Genomic DNA, 23,226 nt, shown 5'->3' with positions numbered 1-23,226 from the left:
GGGTGACGGATGGCTGGTTGTTCACAGCACGGGACCATTTGCAATTGCTGCAGGATCTAGGCCAGGTCCCTATGCTAGTTCGCTGATGCTTACTACACTAGCTCCGATCCATGTATCCATGGATGAGATGAGATGGGATGGGATGAGCAGGTGCCGGTATTAAGAAGAGGCCAACATCAGAGACCGAAAGGAAGATGATTGCGAGCGATGAGGTCGGACCGAACGGAGCTGGACCAAAGGGATCGACCACATGCCTGCTTTGAATACAAATACATCAACAGTTGTATACAACCAACAGTGTGAGCGCTCCCTTTTTATGGGAAACATGATGTTTCGTACTAATACAGTGGTACTTACTTAAGAGAAAGTGAAGTCTCGGAATGCATGGTTCCTTATTTCTTTTCTTTTACCTTATAGATAATCAATTTTTTAATAGCAATAACCTTTTGAATGTCTAGATGTTCTTGGTCCGACCTTTGTTATCCTTGTATTGGTGGATTCTAAGTTTTAATTATGTTTTTCTAAGGCAAATTCATTTGGGTTTGACATTATTAGTAACTAAAACTACAAATAGTTTGGCAAGTAAGGTTGATGTTACAAAATTCATTATAATTTTTTCATTATATACAACCTTTTCTATTCAAATTAACATTTTTTTATTTATCTAATTGGTGGTCAAAGTGGTACCTTACATAATTAATATATTAACAGCTTATACGTATTTGTGATTGGATTGAGTGTATAAAATAAAGACACGGTTGGTCATGTGCCCTGGGGGCCTTACAGTACGTACTGCGACGACCGGCGTGCCTTGCGCCATCATAGGAGCTGGAGACACAGCCATGAGATCTTTAGGTGGTGTGCCGTCCTATTCCTACTTCCACAGACAAGGACCCCAGCCAGAAAATGTTGCCATCTCATACATCAAAGACAAAGCTTGATCATCCTCTCCTGTTGCTATAGTTTACTTCTGCATCCTTTTGCCAAAAGCAGGGGCCCTATTTCTTTTCTTCTTCTTCTTGCCGCTTGCTTGAATTATGGGTTGAACAATGCTAGCTGGTAGCTGGGCAGAGGCACAACACTTGGTGCTCACTGCAATGATAGTGCTATATGCATCCATGGCAGGATGAGCTCTGCCTGCCTACATTTAGAATTTACAAATACCACCAGTACCCACCATCTGAAGAAAATCAAATATTTATATATGGTTTTGTTAAGCAACAAGCACATCAGCAAAAACAAAAGCTACTGTGGGGTCAGCAAGGAGGCAGCCATCTGGGGGTCTTGCGTTTGTCCGCCCGCTTCAAGGCTGGTCGCTTCCAGATTACTCAACACGGCCAGGACCCGGAATTGTATACGACGACATGTAGTAGAAGCTAGTGGGATCCGAGGCCATTCCTGAATATCCAAATACAAAGTGGCAAGTGCTGATGGCATTGGCATTTCTTCCAAAGCAATTCTACGGACTGCAGGGTGTTGCATACTTGCATTTGCATGCGTGTGCATAGTTTTGTTTTTTAATATCGCTATTACTCTTCCCATGCATTTTTTTAACGAACTGCACAAGACAAGACAGTGCAGGTTTCAAAATACAAGACTTATAACCCTGGGAGGTCATAGTCTGGAAAAGAAAAGAAAATTATGAGAAAACTAAAACTCAACTAGTAGGATTGGAACATCAACACGACTACCACTCAATTTAACACAACGTACTACCGGTTGGATTAGAACTTCAACACGACAGCAGCACTCAACTCAATAGGAAGCATCTAGTCGATTGGATTGGAACATCAATACGGCTGAACTCAATAGACCAGACAAATATTTCCTCGTCACATCCATAGCAACAGTGGAAGAGTGGTTGGTTGAAGCAAAGTTGAGCTTTACAAAAAAAACGCCTTACAAAAAAAAAACTTGGGTTTCGATTTTGTGGTAATGTTCACTCGTGCTAATTTAATTTGGCGGGTATCTCTCAAGGGGGAAGGAAGAAAGAAACAGAAAAGTTATCCTAGTAGCAGTAGAAGTACGTACCGGACGATCGGAATGAAAGCGAGAGTGCACTGTCCTGATAGTGGCAGCTAAATGCATGCAGTGGTAGGAAGAAAAGCTGTTGCATATACTCTAGCGGATGGCGGCCTTGAATGCTCGCTTCTTCTTCTTCCTTTTTCTTTGCGCAATTGTGCTTGGTGCTCCTTCCGTTGGGGTGGGCGGTCTATATGATATGATCCGGGCCAGCGGTTGACGGTTGTTGGTAGGGTGCTGCGTTGGCGATGGCGCCCGTGGCCTGCCCGCAACGGCACCAAGAACAACAAGAGGAAGGCTCGTTCGTTGCCGGCTCGCCGCTGCGTGCACTCCTGATTCCTGAATGGCTGAGAGTTCCTAGCTCGTACCTGCCAAATTAAAGTCAACCTGCCATGGGCGAATGCTCCCACGGACAGAGACAAGTGGCCATGCATGCTCTCTCAAATAGAAAGGGGCAAATTCCATCTTGACTTATCATATCTTATAGTATGCTTCTTGACAAACCCGAAAGCTATCTTTATAACTACCCAGTTACAGTGTAGCGTTTGATAGCTCCTAAGTAAGTTGATCCACATCTCGTGTACATGCGACAATCTCAGGTCTAAGGACAAAGTGTAAAGAGAGAACTATATAACTCGCGTTGGGTCAGTCCTAGCACATGTCTCTACACGTGCCCACATGATTAGTTTGACATCTTCATGTCCATGACTTGTGAAACATAGTCGTCAACTAATACATGTGCTAATACATGTGCTAGTCTAATATTCATGCAGTTAGTGTTGTGAGCCAGTTTATGTCAAATCCAAGCAAAGAACATTGGAAGCTAGTACAATGGATCCTCAGATATCTTAGAGGCACAAGCAAATATGGTTTGATGTTTGAAAAAAGGGCAGCAAATTTGGAACAAATTGTTAGTTATTCTGATTCTGATTTTGCTGGGGATCTTGATGAGAGGCGCTCCCTCACTGGTTATGTGTTTCAGCTTTGTGGGTCTTGTGTTAGCTGGAGCGCAACCTTGCAGCATACAGTTGCTTTATCTACCACAGAAGCTGAGTTTATGTTTTTGAATGAGGTAGTGAAGGAGGCTATTTGGTTGCATGGTTTCCTTGGTGATTTGGGCATTGAGCAAGTTGATCGTGTTGTCTTTTGTGATAGTCAAAAAGCGATTCACCGTGCAAAAGATGAAAAGTTTCATAAGAGAACCAAGCATATTGATGTGCAGAATTTCTTTATTCAGCTTCATGTGAAAAGGAAAACTTTGTATGTTGAGAAAATTAGCACAAAAGACAACCTGGCTGATATGTTAACCAAGGTGGTCCCGAAGGCCAAGTTTGAGCATTGCTTGAACTTGGTTGGTTTTCGTTCTTACCCAAGTTAGCTCCCAAGTGGAGCATTGGTGGTGGTGAGTTTGTTACATGTTGAATTATTCACTTGAAGATAAAGCATTTGAAGATTGAACTTTTGGCATCAAGAAGCTTGATGTATTTCCTCTATGATTCATTTGTCGCTGAGGTGGAGAATTGTGATGTGCAATTCCTAATTCACAAAATTTGGAAGCCCATTAGCTCATTTGTTATGCAAAACAAAACCTGTACATGTTGTATGTTGAAATTGGGGGTGTTTGCAATATTCTGGAGCTCCGAAGGCAAATCTGAAAAGCTGCTATTATATGGCTCTTCCCCAATTTAGGAATAGATATAGCTCTTCCCCATCTCAGGAATAGATAGAGAGTTGTTTTCTTCTTGTTGGGAGAGAGCTAGGGTTAGGGAGAGAAGAGGAGAGTCTTAATCCACCAAATACCGCCACCCTTGGTTTTTCCCCATAAGGAATTTTCACGTAAATCTTGATGTCTACTCTTGATTTGGTATTTCTCATGCCATATTTGTTGATTAAGTCACCATCTTACCTGTTATTGATCCATTTGTGAAGTGGTTGCTTATATGGATGTGTTGGCATGAGAGACATACGTGTGTTCTTTAGTATGTTGATACGAGATGATGGGAATTGATATTCTATGAGGTAGCTGCTGCAAATATTTTGTTATTGAATCATTAGATAACTTGTGGTTGGAAAGTCATAGTTACTGTTTTATTTATGTTCACGAAATGATTATGATAAGTTAGTTTGCTAATTTGATTATTCCACCGTTCCATTATCATCACTCTCTCTCTCTGGGATAACTTTTCGCCCTGCTGCTCTGCACTTGGAATCGAATCCTCTGCTTCGTTTCTCTTCCTTCTCCTCGGCGTCCTCGCGTGATCTTCTTCCGGTGACAACCCAGGTAACTGTACTGTCACCGAGGTGCATGTGAATTGTGCAAGAGGGCCGGCCTTTGATGAACACTAGTCCGTTTAGTAATCATTAAGGGAAAAGAAAATCCGCAAGTCGAGCACTTGAAACTGAGCCTTGAACAGCACATGAACGTTAGCTGAAAAGGCACTGTCGTTTCTTTCTTTCTTTGGGCACCTGCAACACGGTGCAGGCTGTCCAGTCCAGGATATACCCTCCTACTACAATCCTGGAAAACGAAGCTGTGACCGGCCTTTGGAGCAACGTAACCGCCGCAGGGATACAGCTCGGCGAGATGCAACCGTAAGCAACCGGCTGGAGCTGGAAGGGAGCCCCAAACGGGAGCAGGAAAAGCTTCTTGTTCACGAGAGGTTAAGCCATGTGACCAACAATGCTCGGCGCCGGTCAGAGAACCAGTGTTCTTGACTTGGAATTTCAACCTAGCTGGTAGCTACAGCACAAATTTACGAATTACGATGAGACAGAGAGAGCGGCGCTAGCTGTAAGTGTAATGCAATCCCCTGCCGGCGGTGATCAAGTGTCCAAACGCGACGAGACAACCGTGCTGTCCTGGACAGTCTTCCGTTCCCCATTCCCTTCACTGCTGCTACCAACGCATTCCTATCTTGTACCTGTGCACGATTGACACCAAAGTATGTGCGCCGAGCAACATTACTGTTATCGTATTAGCAAAACGCATCCGAAAAACAACTCTTGGTTCTCATCTAATAATCCAAAGCCTCTAAGAAGATTCAGAAAATTGTTGGACCGCATTGGTGGTGCAACAGAAAAGAACAAGTCACCAAGAACAACAGTCAAAATCAAACATTTCTGACCAATCAAACCAGAGATCAAACGGAACTCTTTTTTTAAAAAAAGAAAAAGAAAAAGAAAAGAAAAGATCTAGGCGAAGCGACAGGAGTCCCCAATGGCAGCAGGGAGATTAAATTAGTGCTAATACTGCCATGCCATTAGCAGTCTTAACAAAAGAGAGAGATGCTGATGCCCCCATAACATACTAACATAATCCCTGATTATGCTCGCTAGATTACATTACATTACATTTGGAGCAGAGTAGTGCGCGCAATAACTAGTCCGCCACCTTCCTCCTCCGACGACGATCCCCTCCCCGAGCCGCTTCCTCCGCCTCCGGCCTCCTCGCACTAGATCCTCCCTCCACACGACATCCTCTGCCGCTGCGCCTGGCCCCGGCGGCGTCTGCTGCTTCCCTTGCTCGCCTCGCCTCCCTCCTCTCTTTACTCCAACTGCTCCCACTCCCCAACCAACTCCACTTCCCCACTCCCATTTTTCTCCCCCTTCACCCCCACGTGCCCGTGCTGAGCGGCAGCGGCGGTGCCCAGACCGGCCGAGCAGCGGCGCGGCCACCCATGGCTCCGTGAACTGAACCGGTTTGCGGCCCCTCTCGTGGAATATTCACTCGTCGCGATCAAGCTGCGGTTGGCGATTTGGCACCACCAGCTTAGGCTTGGACATGAGCGGGCGCTGGGCTGCGGCGGCGCCGACGCCGGTGCCGAGCCTCCTGCAGGTCCTCCTCGCCTTGCAGTGCGGCGTCGTGTTCCTGCAATGCTCCGCCGCCTCTGCCATGAGCCGCGACGGTGAGTGCTATTTCCTTCTCCTTTTCCGTTCTTCATTTTCCACGGGGAATTTGTGCGGTTTCTGTGCGAATTCTTGCAGCCTCAATTTGCGCCCCTTGTGCTCCCCGTCGGTTCCATTGCTAGGAGATACTATGTTTTAGTTTCTTCCCTTTTCTGCGCCCTCCTGATTTTAAACGGTCTTCAAATTTTGCGCCCTGATCTGTTCTCCTCAGACATACATCCGTTCCTGCCAAATGCAACCGCTTTACTGCCATCTTTAATTTGCAAAACGAAAAAATCGAAATATTTCTCCCTTCTGCGCATACATTTTCTGATCTGTGAGCTCGTGACACTGTTGTAACATATGATCTGATAACTGTTGCTGCTTACTAGCTAGTTACGATTTGAATTTCCCCGTTCTAGTCCTTTCTCTCTGATGTGTGGATTTGTGCCAGTGTCGGCGCTCATGGCATTCAAACGCGCCATCATCGAGGACCCTCACTCCGTGCTATCAGACTGGACTGATGCGGACGGCAACGCCTGCGACTGGCACGGCGTGATCTGCTCAGCGCCGCAGGGTTCCGTCATCTCACTGTAAGGCACTCCGCCGCTCTCCTGCTCCTAGATCTCACTCATGGTCTCTTTGCTTCATGCTTGGCACCCAGTTAGCAGCATGCCAGTATCAGCAACCTGCTAATTGTTTGCTGTGTACTGAAGTGGACAGGGAAAAAAAGAGCTTTAGTTGCTTATTAAGCTTCGAATCAGTAGGATTAGGTATTCAAGTGAAGGCTTGTTTGGTACTTAACCACTTCCACTGGCTCGTCCTTGGCAGCTTTGATGTAGATGTTTGGCATAGTGCATGTGCAAACAGCTCAAAAGATGCAGTGCGATTTTCCAGTTAGATGTCACCGCTACTCGGTAGTCAGTAGGTTTGGTTCACACTTCACAGGCTGACAGGCAAAGTCCAACAACATTTTGTACTTGCCTACTAGGTCAAACTCTTTTTCAAATGGATTTGCTGTCAATGATTCCGTGATTTGGACTTTGCATCTTGCAGGAAGTTATCAAACTCATCACTCAAGGGATTCATTGCACCTGATCTTGGACGGCTTAGTTTCTTACAAGAGCTGTATGTTCCTTTTCTATGTCGTTTCAACTTGTTTTCGTAAGTTAGCTATACCGTTTCTCTGAAGTTGTTTCATTTTCTGGACAGGTATTTGGATCATAACCTGCTCTTTGGCACAATCCCGAAACAAATAGGCTCATTGAGGAACCTGAGGGTTCTGGATTTGAGCGTTAATCGGCTCACTGGACCTATCCCTTCTGAGTTAGGCGGCTTGAACAGCGTGAGCTTAATGTAAGGCACATGTCTTATTCTTGCACTTGTAACTTTCTGGTTTGACGTCATCAGTGATACCTGAACTAAAGGACGCTGCTTCATTATTCTCATGTAGAAATTTCCATTCCAATGGGTTGACTGGGAATATACCACCGGAGCTGGGAAAACTACAGAATCTCGTTGAACTGAGGTTGGACAGGAATAGATTGAAGGGATCAATTCCAGGAAGCAATGCTGGCAGTTTTTCTCCTACTGCAAATATCGGGTTGGTGACTTCTAACTCTTCTTTTGCATGGTGATCCATAGTCATACTGTACCAAAGATATCTATATAAATTTTCTAGAATTGCCAGATTTCCCAATGCACTTAGTTACAGCACTGCTATTATACTATATATTCATGGAACGAATACATGTATGGCCAAGTTAAATTTTAATTTGCGGCATAAAAATGATTCATGGAAAAACAAACAAAACAAATGATCATCAGAGCAAATGAGCAATGATCATCATAGATGCTTGCCAATTGTCTCTGTTATTACGGTTTCCAGTCAGAGCAAAGCCACCTTTCAGTGTCCTGAATCCTGATGTTGTGTTACTTTATCTGAATTCGTATCTGTTTGCTCCATCAGATCCACAGCTCACAATGGACTATGCCCTTCACCCCGATTATATGTTGGGGATTTCTCTTACAACTTTCTTGTCGGAAAAATTCCACCCTGCTTGAAATATCTTCCAAGGTACTATTAGATGATATACTTGCTACCATTTCTGTATATCATTAAGTTTGCCCATTTACAAGGCCTTTTTGCAGGTCAAGTTTCCAAGGGAACTGCTTCCAGGATGAGTACTCTACCCAACAACGAGCTTTGCAAATTTGTATAAGTATGTACCTTGTTTTCTACTACCCAACATAATCACTTTAAACTTGATATGTTTCAGCTACTGTTGTATGTTGTACCTGAATAGAATGATTTTATCACTGAATTGAAATACTAAACATAAACATCTGTTGCTATATCCGTGCTATACCTTTAGATGTTTTCTGTTAGAGTTTGTTATCACTGTGTCACGCTAGACACCTTTTTTCATACACTTACATCACAGAACATTTTTTTTTACTTTTTACTCATGACCTATCGATTTGAAATTCAAGCAGAAAATGTGGATTGCAGCTGTATACTTCATAGGCAACACTTTGTAGTTTCCCAGGACCTCATTGCAATCCCCACTGAACATGAATCTGCTCTTTTGTCATAGGTGGTTCTACTGGCCAGCGAGGTGGCATAAATGGAGCCAAACATCCTGTACATAAGCATGAAAAAATGCAGCAACCAACTTGGCTCCTTGTTTTAGAAATTGCAACAGGCGTTCTTCTGGTTGTCTTTGTGATAACTGGTATCGTTACTGCTTCCAGAAGCTGCAAGCTGAAGCCTTCTATAAGAATATCCTCATGGAATCGATCAAAGAGTTGGAGCGATGAGATAACAGTGTTGATTGGTTAGTATTAACTTCATTGCCCAAAAGAACAGTCAATGAATCAATCAATCTGAATTTTGGCTGATGTATCCATGTTCTCTCCAGATTCTGATATGCTGAAAAGTTTACCAAAATTAAGTCGCCAGGAGCTTGAGGTAGCTTGTGAAGATTTTAGCAACATTATTGGCTCGACTCCTGAGACAGTAGTCTACAAAGGGACAATGAAGGATGGTCCTGAAGTTTCAGTCATATCATTATGCGCCTTCGAAGGTCATTGGACTAGCCACCATGAACTCTTTTACCAAAACAAGGTAAGTTATGTAACATTATGGGATACAAACACTTCCGTTTCTGGAAATTAAATGGGATGATTTTTCAGGTTATTGATCTGGCAAGATTGAACCATGAGAACATAGCAAAGTTTCTAGGCTACTGCAGAGAGAGTGATCCATTCTCAAGGATGCTAGTCTTTGAGTATGCATCAAATGGGACCTTATTTGAGCATCTACATTGTAAGTCGTTCTCTTTATTTTTTTGGTAGTAATGCCTATTTCATGTCTATTTTTTTGGTAGTAATGCCTATTTCATGTCTAATAGATTTTATTGTGAACGCTTTTCTTTAGATGGAGAAGGAGCCCAGTTATCTTGGCTTAGGCGAATGAAAATAGCTATTGGGATCGCCCAGGGTCTAAGATACTTGCATACTGAGCTGCAACCCCCATTTGCTATATCTGAGCTGAATTCAAATTCCGTGTACGTTACAGAAGATTTTACGCCAAAGGTATATCCTGCACATAAGCTAGTAAACGCGTATTAGTTGATTCAGCCACTGAAGACCTATGCCCTTTCTGTTTTTTGATTATCTTATATTTATTTATTTTTATTTATCTTTCATGAGTAAATAGTATCAAAGTTGGCGAAACAATCATTTTTCTGTTCTGTGTCTCTTTGCAGCTGGTTGATTTCGAGTGCTGGAAAATGATGTTCTCAAAACATGAGAAGGCTCCAAGCCACTTCAATAGCAAAGCTTCTTTCCCTGGTCACGGGGATTCTGCGGAGGATTTACATGCAGATATCCAAGGCAACACGTATGCTTTCGGAGTGATTTTACTGGAGATTATCAGTGGGCGGCTTCCATACTGCAAGGATAAAGGCTATTTGGTCGACTGGGTGAGCCAATCTATGTCCTTTATTATTTGTTTCTTACGCTGCATGTTTTACATAAAAAACTAAGTGAGTCTGGTCCACAATCCTAATTTCGTACCGCCACGAACTAGACTGCAAAATAAAGTTCAGAAGTAGAAATGGGGGCTGCAGGTTTGAAAAAACTATGGGTGCAGATGCATTGCACTTATTACTAATATCTGCGAAGGCCATCTGTTGGTTTCATTAACTGAAGAAGAAAAAAGGGCGCTCACTGCTGATTCTGATTTATGTAAAAAAAAGCAAGCCTGCTCCAAAATCCTAATTTCACGCCACCATGAACTAGACTGAAAAGGAAAGTTCAGAAGTAGAAATGGTGGACTGCATACTTGAAAAACCATGGGTGCAGATGCGATATGCTTAGTACTAACATTGTGAAGGCGCCAAGGCAAAAAAATGTTTTCACTAATTGAAAGAGTCCATTGGCAATTGGCAAAAAATGTGCTCACAGGTCCCTTCTGATTCTGATTGTTTACGCAGGCTACCAAGTTCCTCCAGCAGGCCGATGAGATCGGGAAGCTAGTCGACCCGGAGCTGAGCAACGTGAGGACGGAGGACCTCGCAGTCCTGTGCAGCGTGGTGAGCCGGTGCATCGACCCTGACCCTTCCAAGAGGCCGTCGATGCAGATCATCACCGGCGTGCTGGAGAACGGGATCGACCTGTCGGCGGCCGCCATCCTCAAGGAGTCGTCGCTGGCGTGGGCCGAGCTCGCGCTGGCCTTGTGACATGCCTACTACCTTCCCATACCCTGTAAATTCATGGTCACCCACACTAATATTAGCCACGACTGTTGTCTGCTTGACGTATAGAGAGAGGCGTTGGATGTGGCGAACGAGCAGGCGTCTTCTGCTGAGTTTCGCTTTCGCGCACGACACTGATTGTTTCGACTGATGTAATACGGTTTGTTGTAGCTGATGATGGTGTGAGGGGAGGCATTGCGAATGTTTGTGCAATGCTATCGCCTGTCTGTCTGATGAAAACTTATCTGGCATCTCGGTTGGCCGCCCCTATGGATTGATTATTGATATGATCAGGTAGTAGTGCTGCTCAGATCTGTGCTCTTTGTTCGGTTGTGTGTTCCTTGTTTGCTCCTCGTTGCGTGGAGCATGAATGGTAGGCAATATTGACCATGGATTTGGAGAGCGCGACTGCTCTGCTCCTGTATCCGGCTCAGGACGAAGCAATCGTGTTGTGTGGCCTGGCCTCCCTCCGCCTCTCTGCGTGCGCAGGCCCCAACAAAAAGGGTACCGTGATATGAGCGCATGACTTATCAAACCCAACAGGAATCAAGTTAACTGAGGTGCGTGTGCTCCTGCTCCATGTACTCAAAGATAAAGCTGAGGTCTACTCAGCTCGCAAGCAAAGATGGTCAGAAAATGGCGGAAAAGGGGTGGACGGAGAGGAAAGGTTGTCGCACTCGCACTCGTGATGACCAGGAACTTGGATTACGATCTACTGGCTGGCCGGTATTCCAGGACCGCTTCCGTCCGTCCGTTCTCGTGTTGCTGTATGTGTCGCGACGACGAGGCACTCCACCATTCGTGGTGTAGCTCGAATATTCGCGCACGATTGGATGTTTGGATTGATTGCTCACATACTTGCTCAAAATCTGGGACAGTCTAGGAGAAGTCGCTGTCGGAGCTGTTGGCGATCGACACCAGAAAAAACGGGAAAAGAGAGCAAGCAGGTGACGACCTGACCCCTCCTCCCTCGGCGCCTAGTGACCTGCAGGCAAGGAGACACCATTTTACCGCTCAAACGTCAAGGTCGGAGGCAGACTTGCGATGCATTGCAAGCACAGATGCAGATACTCTCTCGCTGCCACCTGCCATCGCGCGTTCCAGAACTCGCCACGTTACACCAAGCTAACCGGTGAAGCAAAGTACTCAATGCGCAGCCACAAGCAGGTACGAATACAGAACAAGACAAGAGCTAACGGAAAGAAAGCGGTAATGGCAATCACCACACGCACCACGAGAAATGCTTATTCACTGTTTGTCACATGGTCCACCTCGCAGTCCTGCGGCAATAACATCGACTCCTTCCATATAAAATATTTGCCACCGTTCTTGTTTCCTTTTCGTGCGATATTTACCCTTTATCTTATTCAAAAATTTATGACAAACATAAAAAATTAAATCATGCTTAAAATACATAACGTGGACTTACGAACAAAATAGATGTTGCTTACGTAATTTTCTGAATAAGATGAATGATAAAACGTACTGATAAAAATTTTAACAGCTTGATATTTTGTTGGTGGTAAAATAAAAATACACACGACGGCGCACACACTGGTTAGGCAGCGTTACCGGGTAACGCTTTGGCTTGCACCGTGAAGTACAGAGAAAGGGGACAGTTTTTCTCAATCTGTTGAGAATCGTAGGAAAGAGGATATTTTTTCTCAATATATTGGAGTTGCTCGAAACGAAAGCGGTAATAGCATTCAACTTGTGTGTGGAGAGAAAAAAATGCAAATTGCGTTATGAAGTAAGTTGTACCAAATAACATAGTTTAGGAGGTACATTGAGCCAGAACACAATTTGGATTATCTGGACCTTTCACTATGCCGGAAGGAGGGAGCAAATGAAAATACACACGGCGACGCGCGCACTAGTTAGGCAGCGCTACCGGCCTTGGGCTGCACGACGAAGTGCTGCGCCACGATGCGGCGCTGTATCTTGCCTGTCGCCGTCTTGGGCAGGTCATCGGTGACGAACACCTTCTTGGGCACCTTGAATGACGCCAGGTTCTTCCGGCAGTGCGCCACCACGTCGTCCTCCCCGATCACCAAGCCCTCGCGGGGGATCACCGCGCAGTTGATCTCCTCGCCGTACTTGTCGTCGGGGACGCCGAAGGAGACGGCCTGCTTGACGGCGGGGTGGTCCAGCAGCACGGCGTCCACCTCGATGGGAGAGATCTTCTCGCCGCCGCGGTTGATGAGCTCCTTGATGCGCCCCACCAGGTGGAGGTACCCTTCCTCGTCGACGACGCCGATGTCCCCCGTGTGGAACCACCCGAACCGGAACGCCGCCTCGTTCGCCTCCGGGTTGCCCTTGTATCCCGCCGTCACGTTGGCGCCCCGGACGCACACCTCGCCGGGCTTCCCTGCCGCCACGCGCGCCCCTTCCTCGTCCAGGATCGCCATCTCCTGCCCCACGGGACGCCCCACCGAGCCCGGCTTCCGCGGCCCGTCCTCCGGCAGCGGGTTGGACGTCATCAGGTGCGACGCCTCCGTCATCGCGTAGGCCTCCAGCACCGGCGCCCCGAACGCCGCCTCCAGCTTCTCCAGGATCACCGGCGCCAGCGACGCGCTGCAGCTGCGGATGAACCGCAGCGCCGGGTACCCCGCCGCCTCCGGCTTGGACGCGTGGCGGTCGAGGATGATCTGGTGGATCGTCGGCACGGCCGTGTACCACGTGGCGCCCGCCGCGCGCATGTCGGCCCAGAAGGTGGACGCTGAGAAGCGCCCGGCGGCGGGGAGCCTCACCGAGGCGCCGGAGGCCAGCGAGCTGAGGAGGCCGCAGAGGAGGCCGTGCACGTGGAAGAGCGGCAGCACCACCACGGTGGCGTCCGTCTCGGCGAGGCGGTACACGGAGCGGATGTTCCCGACGGACGCCGCCAGGTTGGCCTGCGTGAGCGGCACCCCCTTGGGACGGCTCGTGGTCCCCGACGTGTGCAGGAACAGGGCCACGTCCGACGCCTCGTTGTGGTCGTCTTTTTCTTGGTGGAAGCCGTTCCCGTTGGCCGCGTTGGCGGCTGCGAGGCCGTGGAGGTGTACCGGGCCGGCCGCGTCCTTGAGGGTGGCGGCGGCGTGGGGGAGGCCGAGCTTGGCGGCGGCTGCCTGCGCGGCGGGGTTGCCCTCGGCGTTGGTGAGGAGGAGGCGTGACTCGGAGTCGGAGAGGTAGAACTCGAACTCCTCCTGCGTGTAGGCCGGGTTGAGTGGCGCCGCGACGGCGCGGGCGCGGATGACCGCCAGGAACATGATCACCAGCTCGACGGTGTTGGGGAAGGAGAGCGCGACCACGTGGCCGGGGCGGACCCCGGCGTCGGCGGCCAGGCGCGCGGCCGCCGCGTCGACGAGCGCGTCCAGGGCGGCGTGCGTGAGCTCGAGCTTCCCCGGGACGGTAACGGCGCGGCGGGACGGGAAGGCGGCGGCCGCCTTCTTGAGCAGCGCCGTCAGAGTGGGGGCCTCCTCCGCCATTGTTTTGTTTTGCGCGTGGGGTTCGTGTGCTGTTGCGTGGTGCGGGGGGCGAGGTTGTTTGTTCGGTTGGCGCCGTGGCCTGGTATTTATACGCCCGGCCGCCCGGGCCTGGCTGCCTCGTCAGCCAGCGGCGGTTGGTGCGGTGCGGTGCTTTCCTTCCCGGTGACTGCTGTGGACGGGAAGAACCCAAACCAAGTTTGATTTCCTTCCTGGTGAGTGCTGTCTGCTGTACAGAGAGAGCAAACGCGGCGGCCGTAAAAGCGAAGGATTTTTCAGCCGACCGGCGGGTTCAGCTGCGTCTTACAGCGGGTAGACCGTGAATCTTTCAAACTTTGAAAAGAGAAATAGCCCGTGTGCTGCCATGGCTGCCTTTCAGCTGCACCAGGACATGTTTGTTCGTGGACAGGAAAAAAAAACAAAAAGAAGAAATTGTAGATGGAGACCAGCTAGCCGTATATATCAAGTTTTCTTTTGATAAAAAAAAGAACCGCATATATCAAGTTGGATCCAGCTCTTGACGTGCCCGGATTATGTTGTGCTTAATGATAAGATATGACTAATCAGATTTGTTTTTACTCGCAAAGTAAACAAACACGGTTGCGTGTGCGCGGGGGGCAAACGAAAAGGAGCTGCACCTTCATTCACGCTGCAGAGTCACGAGAAAGATCCGGCCGCCCATGGCAAAAGTGTCACGAGTGCAGTGCATACTCCTCCGTTCGAGAGTTGTGCTCGGACAAGTGGCCCGCCGGCCGGCGCCCTAGCAAGATGACCGGTAGAGCTCGCAGTCCTGAGGTCACCGGTCGCGACAAAGAGAGAGAGAGAGAGAGGCTGGTCCAACTCTTGTACTTGCTACGATGAACAGTCCGGGTGCTCCAGTGTTCTGATGAACAGTCAATTGGGGCAGGGCCAACCACAGTGCATGTGCAGCCGGCCTAGCTTCACCAGTGGACTCCCTCTCACCATTTTAGTCACGAGACGAGGCCTTTGGTGTTTTGTTTTTTTAAAAAAAAATGGTAGTAAAAAATGGAGTAAGTTTAGATACTCCATCCGTTCCAAATTATAAGTCATTTTGACTTTTTGAGAGTCAAAGCATCTCAAGTTTGACCAAATTTATACAATAAAGTGCTAACATTCATGATACCAAATAAGTACCATTAGTTTCTTCATTAAATATATTTTCATAGTATGTCTATTTGATGCCATAAATCTTTGTGATCTTCTCTATAATTTTAGTCAAATATAAAATAGTTTGACTCTCTATGAAAGTCAGAATGATTTATAATTTCTAACGGAGGGAGGGAGTACTGTTGTTGCACTTTTCTTAAGTAAAAATTAATTAATAGTCGTCAAAGATAAGACTTTGAGACAAGAAGAAGTCCACCGATACTTATGACCGAATGCACTACTTTCATCATGGTCACACACGGAGGCAAAAGGCTAAGGGGTTGTTTGGATCCCCGGGCTAAATTTTAGCCCCTGTTACATCGAATGTTTGGACACTAATTAGGAGTATTAAACATAGACTAATTACAAAACCAATTTCACAACCCCTAGGCTAAATCGCGAGACGAATCTATTAAGCCTAATTAGTCCATGATTTGATAATATGGTGCTACAGTAAATATTCGCTAATGATGGATTAATTAGGCTTAATAGATTCGTCTCGCGATTTAGCCTAGGGGTTCTGCAATTAGTTTTGTAATTAGCTCATATTTAGTCCTCCTAATTAGCATCCGAATATTCGATGTGACACGGACTAAACTTTAGCTCTAGGATCCAAACACCCCCTAAACCAGTTTATACCCTTTTTTTAGATAATGAAACCAGTTTATACCTAGGCAGAATAATTATGGAAAAATATTGACTCTGTTTAAATGCACACGTCACGGCTGACAACACCAGGACCATCGGTCGTAGCTATCGTATCTGTCGACTGCGACAATACAAACTGAGCCATTTTGGTTTTGGCTGTCACTGTCCTTATTAATTTTAGCATTTGGGAATCAATGCCAAACGTATCGGAGGCAACCGGTGCTTAATGCTTGGTGCGTGTGGCAGGCGGAGTGGAAGCACACGACACAACACAAGTAAAAAGGTGAGGTTTTCTTCCATCGGAGCGCCAAGCGGCCGGTACGGGTGTTCGGGAGGAGGGAGTTAAATTAGCTCCCGTCACATCGAAAGTTTGATACTAATTAGGAGTATTAAACTTAGACTAATTACAAAACTAATTACACAACTCCTAGGCTAAATCGCGAGACGAATCTATTAAGCCTAATTAGTCCATGATTTGACAATGTGGTGCTACAGTAACCACTCACTAATGATGAATTAATTATGCTTAATAGATTCGTCTCGCGATTTAGCCTAGGGTTCTGCAATTAGTTTTGTAATTAGCTTATGTTTAGTCCTCCTAATTAGTATCCGAACATCCGATGTGACAGGGCTAAAGTTTAGCCTCCTCCTTCCAAACACCCCCTAAGAGTAACGTATCAAGTACTAGGAGTAGATATACTGAGGATCCGTTCGATTTTCTTGGAATGGTCCGGATCGAGATCCGTTCGGAGCGGATTAGAGCCGTCAGTTTCCAAGTCACGTTTGCATCGGAATCATTGTTCGTTAAGACTTGGCTTGGAATGAAAACAACCCCGGCCTAGCTTTCCCCCACCCTCCATGGCCCGGTTTGAAGCCCCATCTCCTCCCCTCCGGATCGGTTCCTAGCCATGACGCGAGGAGCTGGCAGAGCGGCGAGCGGGTAGCGGCCGCGACTGTGATTTGCGCGCAGGCAAAACAGAGTCGTGGCGGCGACTCTACCTCCACGACCTAAGCGTCAACTGCGTCATGAATGAGACCGGCTTATCAAGCGCCAAGGTGAAGATCAGGTATACCTCTGCTCTTTTCTTTCTTCCACCGCAAGAAGCTAGCAACAGTCCTAATCTCATATGACTTCATCGGTGTGTTAACACGTCTGTATGCTCTTTCAACATGCATCGGATTGATCTAGATTGATTCCATCTCTGCCAGATGGATTGACCTGTTCGTTTTGAGTGGATTGGCAGGATTAAATTTCGGCTAGATCGAGTGACACAGGTGGAATCACTCAAACCAGGTCTGGAAGTAATCCTAGCCGGAATCCAATCCGGCTGAAACGAACGAGGCCTAAAGCTGCTGGATTTGGCGCGATTTCAGGGGGTGGAGGTTACTGTAGCGCTCAGGTAAAAAAAAGAAAGAAATCCAAATCACTACCCTGAACTATGAAGAAAGTTTAGATAACCCCTTAAACAAATTTTGTGTTTACTTAACCCCTTTGATTTCTTGAACCAACTTACTATTCACCTTTGGCCCATATTCAATCCTGGTTTTGCTGATTGGGGCGCCGGTTTTGCTAATTGGGATAACACGCGAACTGTCCAACGTGGCAGCAAGAATTAAGGCCCACAAACCCCTCCTAATCTGCCCAGGTGTCCCTCCATCCCTCTCTCTTTCTCTCTCTCTCTCATTGATCCCTTGAGTTTGTCGTGAGTGTCTCCACCATCTTCTTTCCGTTCCTTGCAAATCAATCCAAGTGAGGATCGGAGGACAGATGATCAGCAACGACGAAATCAATCAGGTCTATTCCTCTTCCCCTAGGATGGATCAAAATTATAAGAATCATTTAGTTTATAAGGCTAGTGTTTTAACATCTATAACCTGGTGGGATTCAATCTTGGAGCAATTGGGTAACTTTATTCATTCAGATGGGATTTGGATGAGTACTTGTAGTCATCTTCACCATTAGCTAGGTATTGTAGGTTCAAATTTTGAAAATTGATGGCAGTCTATTGTTGGTTTGATGGGGTTCTAACGGATGGAGGATGTTGATATTACTTGAAAGTGGGTGTTTAAGTTGATCCTAATGTCGTTAATACAAGCACTTGTACTCCCTGATACCAGTAGTCTTGAATTTTTGTTTAAAAGTTATACCTTTTTCTATAAATCTATGGAATATATATTGTTCTGATATAGGATTGCTATGTGTTCAATGCTGTCAGGAAAATGGACCCGCGAGACTTTATTTTGGTTAGATTCCACTTTGGGGGATGGTTTGATTTTGATGTCAACTCATTGAACTATGTCAATGGCAGAGTAGAGTTATCGCACGTAGAGAGAGATAAAGTGTCATTGTCAGAACTTAGGGGTTTTTTATCAGATCATGTTGCACTAACTGATGAAGATAATGTTGATTTTCATTGGTTATTCCCTGGAGCTGATCTAAGCAATGGATTGAGGAGGCTTGGTGATGACAAAAATTGCCTCTATATGTCTGATTGCATAACAAATGGTGTAGTTGCTGAAATTTATGTAGAAATATACAAGTATGATGGAGGGGATCAAGGAGGTGTTTAGTTTATTGATGAAGGTGGTGTTCAGGATGGTAATCAAGGAGGTGAGCTTGGTGATAAAGGAGGTGAGGTGCCTTCTCAAGATGATAAAGAATATGTTCAAGATGAACAGGATACATCTGATGAAGAAGAAGATTATGTTTTGGAAGATGAGGACACATCAGAGGATGATGAAGAAGCAACTAAGTTCAGGACCAATGTTAGGAACCACAGGCGAAATCCAGCAAGCACTGATAAAGATCATGGATTTTCTAATCTTGAAATCTAGAAAATTGCAGAAGAAGCATATCCTTTAGAAGATAATGGGGAACCCATAATACTGGATAGTAGTGAAGAATGCAGTTACGAGGATGATGATGAGGGTGAAGAATTAAGAAGGAAGAGCAGATTTTCGAAATATGACAGTGAAATTATAATTCCAATGTTTTCACTTGGGATGATTTTTAGTGGAAGAGTGCAGTTCAAGGAGGCCTTGATCAAATATGGACTTGCTACTAGGAGGCACATCACATTTCCAAAGGACGAGGCTACTAAGATCAGAGCCAGGTGTTCTGGAAGAGTTGCCCTTGGTTCATTTTTGCCTCCAAACACAATGACAAGTTTAAGGTAAAGACCTTCCATAATGTACACATTTGCCCTCAAAGAAAGGATAATAGGTTGGTCATAGAATAGCTGAAAATATAAGCACATCATCAAGGCAAACCCATCTTGGATGCTTCAAAATATTAAGGAGATTGTGCTGCTTGAGATGCGTATATATGTGTCACTCTCCAAGATCAAGAGAGCAAAGGGTATTGTTATGAGAAAGATCTATGAATCATGCAAAGGTGAGTATGCCAAGCTCTTTGAGTATCATGCTAAAATTCTTAGGAGCAATCCAGGGAGCACATGTGTAATATGCTTGGACCCTAACTACGATTTCCAAGTATTCCAAAGGATTTATGTGTACTTTGATACTTGTAAAAAGGGCTTCCTTGCTGGGTGCAGGAGAGTGGTTGGAGTAGATGGCAGTTTTTTGAAGGGTGCTTGCAATGGTGAGCTAATTTGTGCTCTTGGCAGAGATGCAAACAAACAAATATATCCAATTGCCTGGGCAGTAGTGGAAAAATAAACTGTGGATTCATGAACTTGGTTCTTGGGGCTTCTAAAGAAGGATTTGCAAATTCCTACAGGAGGTAGAGGATGCGTTATCATATCTGACCAACAATAGGTAACAATTTATGATGATGTTGTTGTTTTTATCAATGAATTTCAAATCTGAATGTTGCTGAATATGGTTGTTGCTGGTGAGTGCATGCAGGGTCTTCTTAATGTTGTTGCTACATTGTTCCCAAATATTGAACACAGAATGTGTATAAGACACATTTATGCCAATTGGAGGAAGAAATATAGAGATGCAGATTTTCATAAACCCTTTTGGATGTGTGCAAAGGCATCAAGTGTGCCATTCTTCAATTTTTGTAAAGCAAAGCTAGCACAATTGACTCATGATGGTGCCAAGGACACGATGAACACCAATCCCAAGCATCGGAGTAGAGCTTGGTTCAACATTGGATCGAATTGTGATATTGTTGACAATAATATGTGTGAAAGTTTCAATAATTAGATATTAGATGTCAGGGCTCATCCTATCATTTCCATGCTTGAGGGTATCAGGACAAAGGTGTATGTGAGGATTCAGAAAAATAGAACTAAGGCAGGTAGATGGTCATCTACGATCTGTCCAAATATAATGAAGAACCTCAACAAGTACATTGACTTGTCAAAGCAATGTTTAGCAATTTGGAATGGCAAAGATGGCTTTGAGGTCAAACAAAAGGATAAGAGGTATTCAGTTGACATAGAGAAGACGACATGCTCTTGTAGGTACTAGCAGCTGTCAGGTATACCTTGTGCTCATGCCATCACAACTTTGTTTTTGAGTTCAAATCCTGCTTAGCACTACATAGCAGATTGCTATTCAGTTGTGAAATATAATAAGATCTATGACCATTGTATGATGCCCATGAACGGAATGGATCAGTGGCCAAAAGACCATCGCAAGCCACAACCTCCAACCTATGTGAAAATGCCAAGCAGGCCTAGGAAGGAAAGGAGGAGGAAATTTGGTGAGGCTAAAAAGGCCACAAAGGTCAGTAGGATAGGAACCAAAATTAAATGTAGCAAGTGTAAAAAGGAAGGCCACAACACTAGGAGTTGTGGTCGTAAATCTAATGCAAAGAGGAGGATTTTTGAGGCTGCCAAAGAGGCAAGTATATGTAATGCATATTATTAGTTATTTTCTATTTATGATCATTTTGTGTTGTCAACTTATGTAGGTTCTTGAGGGTAGCAGGCCACTGAAGAAGTCAAGGAAGGCTAAAGTAACTCAAAATAGTACTCAATGTGATATGCGTTCACAATCAATGTCAACCCCTGTGAAGAAGAAGAAGAAATGGGCTCCAATGCCAAGGCATTCTCCAAGGGTCAAGGTAGAAAAAGAGTTGATTCAGTTTTCAGCCACTTCCTTTTCATGTCAATTGTTGGGATGTAATAAGTTGATCAAATCGTCCTGTGAACTTAATCATCATTTTTTTAACTAGTTAAGTTGGATTTTGTTAATTTTATCACAGCTATGCCAGTGAACTTATCTCAATTATATATATATATATATATATATATATATATATATATATATATCCGACATTCATTTTCCAGTTTGCAACCATTCTGAAAGTAAGGAGAACACTATTTATGTATGTATATATTTATCCTCATAACTTGAAGTTTGCCATTCCTTTTCCTATACTGAAATCCCAAATTGATGTGCCAAATCAAATTGTCATGGACAGGCTGACAGAATTACAATCATCATATTCAAAATTAAACCAATGATCACATTCAGTTTAGCACAATAATTAGGCTCAAATCAACAGAGAAATTTACAACTCAAAGTCCCAACATCGTAGTTTGCTACTCTAAATCTTGCTTCTAAACTTGCCGCAGCTGCCCTTCTCCACCCAAAAGGTTCAGTAATGTGGCACCGCTCTCCTTCCTGTGATGGTGCAGGCATTCAAACACATGTCGCCATCCATTGATGTTACTGCCGCTCATGGATGAGCTGAAGCCATGGTCAGGCCCCTCGCCGATGGCCACCTGTCGTCACCAGACCTTGATAGCAGAAGCAAAGACCCAAGCGACAAGGCCAAGTGCAGCGCAGCACCCGGATGCGATGGATGTGATAGGGGTGGAGACGACGTGCTGCACTTAGCGTTGCTGGATGACGACATCGGACACGGCGGCGCAGTGGGTGGCGGCAACATGCTCGGCACCGAGGAAGGTACCCAGTATCGTGAGGAGAGAGAGAAAAGAGGAACGAGGGCACCTGGGCCGGACTGAATTCGAGGGGGTTATGTGCTCCTCATTTCTTTTGCCACGTTGGACAGTCCGCGTGTCATCCAAGTTAGCAAAACTGGCGTCCGAATCAGCAAAATCAGAATTGAATATGGGGCAAAGGTGAATAGTAAGCTGGTTTAAGAAATCAAAGGGTTAAGTAAACACAAAGTTTGTTTAGAGGTTATTTAAATTGAGGGTAGCGATTTGGAATTTTTTCAAAAAAAAACAGAAAGGAATTGAAGACTCCATAGCCCAACTTCCTAAAATATTTTTTACCACCGAACACTGCAGAACATTGACGAAATTCTTGAGACTTCCACCAGCATTCTTTACCGTATCTACTTCCTATTCTCTTCCTCCTCCGCTTTCTGAAGCTTCGCTTTCGGAAGCGATCCATCGAAACCTCCTGCTGTCAATGTTGCTTCGTGCACTGCTGCTCATCCATGGACAAGGTATTTTCTTTCTTGCTTGCTTTCTTCCCTTCTTACAAATTGAAGATGAACCTTCCGGCGGCCGGCCTTTTGCGTTCCTGTACAGCTCCCACTCAACACCTCTCTGCCTCCCTCCCCAATCTTACCACTCCCATGCGCTGGTAAAAAATGGCCCAAGCAGAGCAATCACCAGAACAGGAACTCCTCCCTACCTTCCTTCCTGCCCTCAGTTCTCTATCCTCTCTCCCCAGCGAGCAGCATAAAGCCCTTCTATATTAGGGATCAAACTCCCCGAGTTGTTCTATATATTAATCCGATTAAAGATTCCCTTCTACAATACATCAATTTCTATGTCAATTTTAGAACCCTGTGTTGTTCTTTATATTGCCACAATTAGAGATACCCTTCTACAATACATCAGCTTCTGTGTTAATTTTAAAATACTGCAATTTGATAAAGAGTTCAAAAATTAGCAGTCTCTACAATTCAATAACTAAAAATCTCACTACAATAAGTAATATGTTTTATCCATATTATCCTAACTCTTACTGTTATATACATATAGATGTTATTGCCTTCGGAATAACAATCAACTTTTTCCTATTATAGACTAAAAAATATCGATGGTTCAAACTCAAATTAATTTCTTTAGAAGATAACCTTTCACCAGCTTCAGAATCAGTACCAAGAAAACAGTATGCCATAACAATACACTACACTACATTCTCTCATCCTGATAAAAAAAACATCAATTCTTACTTTGATTCTATTTTACAGTGCATCTACTTTTGCAAAAGATAAACGAGATGTCACAAGAAAACTCGACAATTGAACATTAGTCTAAGAAGGGATAAATGACTCCACCGCGTGCTATGGTTTTAGTACCTCTCTTGTTAGCAAATACTCACTA

At 45.1% G+C, this 23,226-nt stretch overlaps 2 protein-coding genes across 2 annotated transcripts; one reads left to right on the top strand and one right to left on the bottom strand.

Annotated features, from left to right (window-relative positions):
* The first annotated feature begins 5,316 nt into the window (after window positions 1-5,316).
* Window positions 5,317-10,979, top strand: LOC101782917 (probable LRR receptor-like serine/threonine-protein kinase At1g63430). The gene is made up of 13 exons (XM_004959962.3): window positions 5,317-5,927; window positions 6,362-6,500; window positions 6,964-7,035; window positions 7,120-7,263; window positions 7,361-7,510; window positions 7,877-7,984; window positions 8,059-8,129; window positions 8,505-8,744; window positions 8,829-9,034; window positions 9,103-9,235; window positions 9,347-9,504; window positions 9,678-9,893; window positions 10,407-10,979. The coding sequence occupies exons 1-13, from the start codon at window positions 5,804-5,806 to the stop codon at window positions 10,650-10,652; spliced, it is 2,007 nt and encodes a 668-aa protein (XP_004960019.1). The 5' UTR covers window positions 5,317-5,803; the 3' UTR covers window positions 10,653-10,979.
* A 1,337-nt stretch (window positions 10,980-12,316) lies between these two features.
* Window positions 12,317-14,197, bottom strand: LOC101782502 (oxalate--CoA ligase). Its single transcript, XM_004959961.3, has one exon. The coding sequence runs from the start codon at window positions 14,129-14,131 to the stop codon at window positions 12,545-12,547; it is 1,587 nt and encodes a 528-aa protein (XP_004960018.1). The 5' UTR covers window positions 14,132-14,197; the 3' UTR covers window positions 12,317-12,544.
* Window positions 14,198-23,226: the final 9,029 nt, after the last annotated feature.

Source organism: Setaria italica, chromosome III (assembly GCF_000263155.2).
Source record: "Setaria italica strain Yugu1 chromosome III, Setaria_italica_v2.0, whole genome shotgun sequence".
Lineage (NCBI taxonomy): Eukaryota > Viridiplantae > Streptophyta > Magnoliopsida > Poales > Poaceae > Setaria > Setaria italica.
This window is presented reverse-complemented; position numbering and strand designations above follow the sequence as displayed.